This window comes from Eriocheir sinensis, unplaced genomic scaffold (genome assembly GCF_024679095.1).
Source record: "Eriocheir sinensis breed Jianghai 21 unplaced genomic scaffold, ASM2467909v1 Scaffold596, whole genome shotgun sequence".
NCBI classification, from domain to species: Eukaryota; Metazoa; Arthropoda; class Malacostraca; order Decapoda; family Varunidae; genus Eriocheir; species Eriocheir sinensis.
In genome coordinates, this window is record NW_026111938.1 from 245,001 (window position 1) to 253,369 (window position 8,369).

Sequence of the window (8,369 nt, forward strand, 5' to 3'; positions counted from 1 at the left end):
CAAGTCTCTGATGTGTCTTAAGGTCAGTAACGAAGATTTAGGCGGTCGTCGAGTGGTTGTTACACCAAGTAGTGGCCGTCGGGTCTCACTGCGAGTCGCACCAACGACTGACGACTGATGATCCGTCCATCGCCGAGTGGCCGGGGTAACGAGAACGCTGTCGATCATCCTTACTGTACCAGAGTCTGGTACGAGCCCTAAGAGGCATTAAAGTAAAAAGCAGTCTTCACTAAAATATGCTGAGGCCAAGAAAGAATTTGAACGTCGTGTTGCAGCTCACTCCAGTAGCCAACACTCTTAATTAAGTCTAGCATAACCCATTACCATAACTCGTCAGTCCATCCTTGAGGCACATACATCAGGAACATAATCAGGGTTAAGACAGATCCCTCGAGGCCTTACACTTGCGTTTTATGTCTTCCCGATAAGCAGCTCGCCACTACTAATATTCATAACCGTCATTGTACAGTTAGAAAGTTTTTTTTCTCAAAATATATTCCTTACAAAGCAACCCAAGCAAAAAAGCGTGGACTTCCTTCTCGTGTACACCTACTGTTCTTTGATATCTATACGAGCTCAAGCTTCCATAGAATTACATGATTTTCTCCCTAAATCAAAACATCTTACTGATGTCATACAACTGTAGCTCCTCATTCCATGTATCTGTCATGGCATTAATGTCTTTATTTTTCTATATATATTTACTTCGCCATTCATGCCTCTCTTCATTCCCAGTCATGGAAATCTTCTTGAGGTCGTGGTTCATACTTTTTTTATCAAGTGATTCTTAGCATTATCTACTGTGTGTGTGTGTGTGTGTGTGTGTGTGTGTGTGTGTGTGTGTGTGTGTGTGTATGTGTGTGTGTGTGCGGCAGTGAGCATGATGGACTGCGTGCGCCAAGTCTCAGTGAAGTCCGTGTTGGATGTGAATGACCCGTAGACTAATCCTTCCTCTGCTCCCTCCGTGGGTCCTAACCTTCTCCCTTCTCCTCTACTCCATCCATCTCCTCTGTCGCCTTTCCGCTGTTATTATTCTCACGCCTAATCAATTTTCCCTATTTCTCCTCACACCTGTCCTTCTGCCTTCCCTCTACTCAATTCTTTCCTTTAACTTTCCGTGTCTCCTTCCGCTCACTTCATTCTCTTATTTCATTTAGACTTTTTTTTATCTTATCCTAATTCCATGCCTTCATATCTTGTCTCTTATAACTTCTCACGCAATCTCTAAAGACTATTACCATTAACGCTGTGATTATCATCTCTCTCTCTCTCCAGCCAACAATTAAATTTCACAGTATCCAATCAAATTAATAATCGATCTTCGTCTGTTCGGTGCACTACGAAAATGTAGGCCGTGTGCTGGCGTGTAGTCATCGTATTTTCATCATACAAGACGCCCCTACCAATTACTCTACTTGGTGTTAATGCGCTAAATATCACCTTCACTCGTGTTCCTTCCAGCTGATCAACCTTGACTCTCCTTATCAAACCAGAGTGAAAGCCTGTGTTACCAGCGAGGGGTGTAGTAACTATTGGTGTGATGAGAAACGATCAACACGAAGTTAGAAATGGAGCCGTATTACTAAACATTTTGTCGCCCAAGTACACATAATTGACAAGGCTTTCGAAGGAGTTTTGGGCATTTCCAGGAGTAGTTTTATGGCCCTGGTGGTAGTCTGACCCTTCTTTTGTAACGTGAACCTAAAGAAACACTCATTAAAACCCGATTGACCCCCTCTTTGACCTTTAGAAACAGCTGATGTGAGAACCGAAAGTGTCTTCCAATACCGACATAAGTGTTTGAGGTTGAGTTGGCTGTACTGCTGCTACTGCTACCGAGGAAGGAAGAGAAGAAGAAATTTGTCGATAAGGGGCGAAACGCGTTGCATACTAAGAGAGCCGCAAGGAGAGAAAGGGAGGAAGAAGTGAGTGTTGTGAGGCTGGTACTGGGAGAGAGAAGGAAAGCGAGTGTGCTGAGGGGTGGGGAGTGGAGAGAGGGAGGGAGGGAGGCAGAATGTGCGGTGCGTTGCTGCTTCTGCGATGATGATGATGATGATGATGGTGAGGAGGAGGAGGAGAAGGAGGAGGAGGAGGAGGAGGAGAGGGTGAGAGAGAGAAATATGTGATGTTCTTGCTACTGGGGAGAGGAAGTAGGAGAGCGATGCGTCGATAGGGGAGGGAGGCGTTACTAGAGGGGGGGAGAGAGGGAGCCACCAAAGTGAGAGTGATAAGCACACGGGCGATGACTCAGGGAAACTTAATGGGAATGATAATAGGAATACCGGGAAGCAGCAAAATCTTAGGGGGACTGATTCTCGTCGTAGGAGTCGTGTCATGTCATATACTATTTATCCCTCGTCATTTGCACGCCGTTCAGCAATTTATCAGTGTAGTGTGTGGGGAAAACAAGGTGGGTTTGTTTAGTACAAGACAATGACGCACATATACAGACCCAAACAATGCCCGAACACCCGGATATAGTGCACACTGATGAAGATACGTACACAGACATACGGGTGAGTATATACGAACTTAATGGAGGGATAGATAGATATATAGATATAGCTATAGACAGGTAGATAGATAAATATTAAAGCATACACATATTGATGAATGGATGACGATAGATGTAAATAAACAAAAAGATGCAAATATGTTATGTAAATAAATATAAACAAATAGATAAGATAAAACTGTTCGTCGACTAGATTAATGGACGCACACAAGCAAACAAACAAACAAACGAATAAACACAGAGAGAAAGCAGTGTACTGTTCATAAAAGAGAGTTGTAAATCCACGGCATTTTCAAGTTATAAAAAGTGCTTAAACAATTACTTTACTCGACTTCCTTATAAGCGCCTCCTTCTAAGTGGCTGTCAGCGGTCTCTCGCGTCAAGTTGCTGCCTTGCCTCTGTTTCTTCTCTGTACCGTTATTCTCTTTTCATGTTTATGCTGAAGCTCTTTACGTAGTTGTTCTTTTTTTTACAGCAGAGGAGTCACTTCAAGGGCATAAAAAATACACAAAAGCGAAAAAAAGCCCGCTACTCATTCCATGTCACGAGAGAATGAAGAATGAAGTTTACATATTATATCTTGTCTATTTTAGTTTCATTTCAAGCTCGGAAAGTCCTCAAGATTTATTTTTCTCGGCCAACTTACAAGTTTCTTCCTTTATGTGAATATTAGGCAGCTGTTTAAAGTACCTGGGAGTCTGAGTTGCACCATTCTTCCAGTCTCCGTTGAGCAAGGATTCACCATTTTTCTCATTCATATTAGGCAGCCCTTCGCTCAGCTCCACATACACTTTACCATGATCCCTGGCGCCTGGCGGGTGGGTGAGGCGATGCTTCCCATGGCTCATGTTGGCAACTGGTAATTATTTTTTTGCAGTGTTGTTTATATTTGGAAGCTAATCTCTGAGCCCCGCACAATGCCTTGTCATTATCTTTCATAACCCGACCGGCTTGCGTCACTGGACAATGTAGATAAATTATTTTTCATTCAAGTTGTTAAATGAATTTCACACGATCAGTATGTGAGATAATAAAAACACATTCATTAAAATATATCGTTATCTCTCGACCTGTTGTTTGTTCCTGGTTGAGAGTATGCATAAGAACAATAATTAGGATTGTACAACACAATTATCTTCATATTTTATTGCGTAAAGTCACGGAAACCGCCGCTTATTTTGTCCTTGCCATGATTTTGAACAGGTTTTATTACGTAGTTCAAATATTATACTTTGCTCTTACACACACACACACACACACACACACACACACACACACACACACACACACACACACACACACACACACACACACACACACACACACACACACACACGTCTATACAGTAAGTTTGTTGTTCTCGTCCACTTCAATACTCGCTAACCACTTTTTTACACTCCCTCGTTGAACTTAAACGTTTCCAGCAAGTGCCCTTTGCCGTGGGTCGTAATTCCATTTTAGTAATAATAATCAATGAATATCCCTTCTGACAGTCCCCTCTACCAATTCTAAAAGCAAACCCATCTCACCGAGCAGTCAACGCCTTTAAAACGAATGCGAATTCCGTTATTAAAAGGTGTCTGTATTAATAATCATCATTCCTTGAATAATTTCCACTGATTCCTCCCTGCACTTTAGAACAAACACGTCAGCTCTATAATGGTTGAGCCAGAACCTAGTCACACTGCAGGTACATAGGATCTGGTCAGTGTTACATACCGGTTCAATAAATCATCTGCGCTTGTGTTGCTTACGGTTTTAGAAATAATGTAGCACTCCGTTGGTGCGGTTGAGAGCCACTGTGCAATGGATCCTGGGTCGAGGGTTGAAACTTGAATCCAAACTAACGCCTCATGACCATCTTTTTACACTTAATTTTCCGGAGCAAAATGATGATATATAACGACATTCCTTCATATTAGTCAGATTTTTTTTTTTTTTTTTTATCTTTTCTGGTTACAAGTGTGGCTGTTAGTGCTTCTGTCTCCTTTGCTTCATCTATAACTTGCTCATGACTTAACCCAATTGTAAATACTGATTCCATGTTGATGTTTTAAAACTTTCCACCGCCTGTTTCACCTCGCCGTCTTCATCATCTTTAAGCCCTATGTTCACTTTACTTTCCCTTTTCTCCCAACACCCTTCACCCACACAGAGTAAAAGTGTTATGAAGCTTCTTAGTGGAGGGAGAACGTGTTGAGTTAAAAAAAGTAGAGAAAATTTATCTTTGAGGTGAATCGTTAAGGTAATGCTGGGAGTGTTGTGTCCTCGGCGGCTATACGAACAGTGGTTAAATATGCTCTCTGAGCACACTCACACATGCCTCTCTGAACACATTTACACATGCCACTGTTTTCACCTCCACAGTATTTATTAGCGGCTAACTACCTTTATTCGGCGTTGATTTAATGGCAATCCGATCCTCGTTAAGCGGGAATTCATAAGCACCGACCGTCCCCTGCAGCCACATCGGTCACCATTAAAAATCGCTCGCTGTTTTATCCCGTCGGTTATCTCGGTGATGCAAAGGTCCTGTCAATCCTGTCACAATAATTGGTGTGAATCCGTCAGCGTGATGCTCGTTTGACTTTTGATGAGATTTATTGTTGTTATTATAAAAGTCGAGTATCAGCGGACCAAGACAAAACAAAGAAACAAACCAAGAGCAAATAAACAGATCAGTAAACAAGCAAATTCTCTCTCTCTCTCAGTAAAAAAAAAAAACGTATTTCTTCATCATACTGTAGGCGTGTTCACATAATTTTCACAACTTTATTTTTCTTCACTTTCTCCTTTCGTTGACGCAATAAAAAAAAAAAAAAACTTCCTTATGGTTCTTCCACTGTCGACTCGCGGCCGTCGATTGACACCGCCAACTTGCTATTGGGGAACCGGTTTCTAACAAGGGATGGCTATGTTATGTGTGTGTGTGTGTGTGTGTGTGTGTGTGTGTGTGTGTGTGTGTGTGTGTGTGTGTGTGTGTGTGTGTGTGTGTGTGTGTGTGTGTGTGTGTGCTGGTGCTGTGTTATGCTATATATGGTCAGGCTGGGGAAGTTGCAAAGTGATTGTGCTGTGCCGGTCCTGGCTAGCATTCATGGCTATGTTAAGCAGCAGCCTTCTTCGTCCTGTGACCCTTGGATGGCAACCTGACCTATCCCTTGCAGTAGACGTTGAGATCGTAAAACTATGAGATGAGTGGCCCTGGAGCAGCAGTCGTGTTCAAGTCTCTCGTTGTGGGACGTCGGGAAGATTTTACTAATAAATGTTCTGCTTTCGTTATCATCTGGCGTAGCATTGAGGACACCGTTGCATCGGTCCTCTTTGAAGCGACTTTGACACTGTAGAAAAAAAATGCTGCAAGCCGGCTGTGGGTTCGGAGTGACCCGATGATATGACACGCCCGGCCATTCTTCGCTCCGTGTACCCGAGTGGACGGTAAACAAAAATATAAGCGTGTGTCGAGTATTCAAAGATATCAGATAAAAAAAAAACCGGAAAAAATATATAAACGTTCAGAGGTATTGATGTATGTTCTTTAAAAGCGACGCACTCAATGGTATATACAATAAAAAAATGTATAAGTCCCTCCCCCTCCCACACACACACACTTACTGATGAGAACAAAAGGAGCTAAACATCCACCCAGCATCATTCAGACACATTCAAAACACTCACACGCCTGACACTGTTTCCCAAGTCGACAACAATGTCCAATTCCGGTTGTAAGGCACTTCTGGTGGCGTAATAAGATGGAAATGAAAGAGGAGACAGGATTCTTAAGGCCAATTCGCCACTACCATAAAAATAAGCCAGAAGAAGCAGCGTGTTTAGAAATGTGGTGAGACTATTGATAGATTTTGTATCCGCAGCTTAAAGACACCACCACCAGAATAACAACAACTACACCTACTCCTAAAATATCGACAACTACTACTACTACTACTACTACTGCTACTACTACTACTGCTATTACTGCTACTACCACTACTACTACAACTACTACTACTGCTATTACTACTACTATTACCTCCACCATCACCACCACTACTACTACTCCTACTACGCCTGGCCACTCTTCGTGTATCTGAAGATAAAATCATATATGCTCGAGCTTTCAGAGGAATTAAAGCAATAAAAATGACGGTCCATAATATATAAAGGCCTTCACTGCTTACGGTTTGTCGCTACACCCTTGGCATTGGGACATGGGATTTATCGAGCCCGTCAGGAAAGTGCAGGTATTCCGTGTGGGCTGCAGGGCAAGTATATATTCTAACGCCCAAAAGGTGTCCACGGGTCGCGTCGTGCAACAAGCCATAAAACATAACCCACCTTGATAAAAACACGCTGCTTTCTTTACCTTGTTGCAGGGTTACGCCGCGTCGCCGCCCATAGTATGATGCCCCCCCAATGAAGGCCTCGCCCGGCGCCTCAGAGCGGGTTTTTTGTGTGTTTTCTTGTCCGTGTTTCTGTTTTCATTGTCGCCATCCTTGTCTCGAATCTCCCACGTTAAGTATGAGGCTTTACACATGTTTCAGCTATTACGGAGACATGAGTTTCTTAGAAACGTTAAGATTTATGTCTGTAATAGTGTATGAAGTCATGTCCGTGGAAAAAAATAAAAATTTACACACATATATAGTTCATGAAGTCGTGTCCATGTAAAAAAGAAAAAAAAACATTACACACACACACACACACACACACACACACACACACACACACACACACACACACCGCCCTCATAACAGTCTGTACAATCAGTTCAAGATTTATGGCCTTTACTTAACCTTTCCTCCTGCTTTCCCCGCCCATGACGGTGTACTCGCGGGAGCTTGTACTGGTTTTTTTTTTTATATACATTTTTTTTTTTCATTTCGTTTGTGTCCGCCCGCAGCTTTCACAACTAATCTGTTTCTAAGGCGAGTTATGTTTTATGGCTTTATTTTGCGACGCGATCTCTGGAGACCTTTTGGGCGTTAGAATAGATACATAATTTTGAACACAGTGACGGGGCCTTTGATGCTGTATTTCAGCTTTCACGTGTCGCTTGTTTACTTATACACATACTTAAAAATCAAGACAGGTGTATTGTACAGGGGTAAATACAGCCTTAAAACAAATAATTAGCGTTTAACCCCTCAATTAGATGTGTTTTTTACGAATGAATGCACGTTACTTGTATATATAGTGGACTACCATAATGAACATACCAATATATCATGAACTTGAGGAAAAGAATAAACAAACGAGAGGGCATGACTATTGAGCTTTATTATAATCAACCTGCCGGAGTTTGGATATCATTACTACGCGCCTTCTTGTTCACTCCTTCGTTCGACCAGAGAGCCCGATTATTTTTGTTTTTTAGTAAGTGGTGTCCAGATTTCCTTGTCTCCTATTTGTTATTAACGTAGAAGTTTTTTTTTTCATTGAGGTAAGTATCTGGAGTCGCTACTAGGGAAACAGTTGCGTGGCTTTACTTCCATTATCATTATATTTTAACCCTCCTCCTGTCCTCTCCCCGCCCTTCAAGTAAGAGAAGGGAAGATGGTGGTGATGATGCTAGTGATGATGAATGGTTATAATAGCAAGCAAGATTGATAATAATTGATAAGAAAGATAATTGCAAGTCTACCGGCGCCATAGGCGTAGACGTAAAACAAACAAAAAACAAGAAAAAGAATCCTCCACTTGTGATAATGAACTTCCTATTTAATTCCTGCACTCCGTCACATCACCTTAACCCGAACCAATCCCTTCAATAGTAATAGCGAAAACAAAGGAGCAAAGACTTATAACTAACTCTGGGGAGAAAACAAACAAACAAACAAAAAAAGAATCCTCCACTTGT

General features: G+C 42.0%; 1 protein-coding gene across 1 annotated transcript in view; it reads right to left on the reverse strand.

Moving 5' to 3' along the window:
- Positions 1–3,363, reverse strand: part of LOC126993281 (fat-like cadherin-related tumor suppressor homolog) — a 69,378-nt gene extending 66,015 nt beyond the window's left edge. Inside the window, 1 exon segment of the mRNA XM_050852240.1 lies at positions 3,206–3,363. Coding sequence (XP_050708197.1) covers positions 3,206–3,363 — 158 coding nt within the window.
- Positions 3,364–8,369: the final 5,006 nt, after the last annotated feature.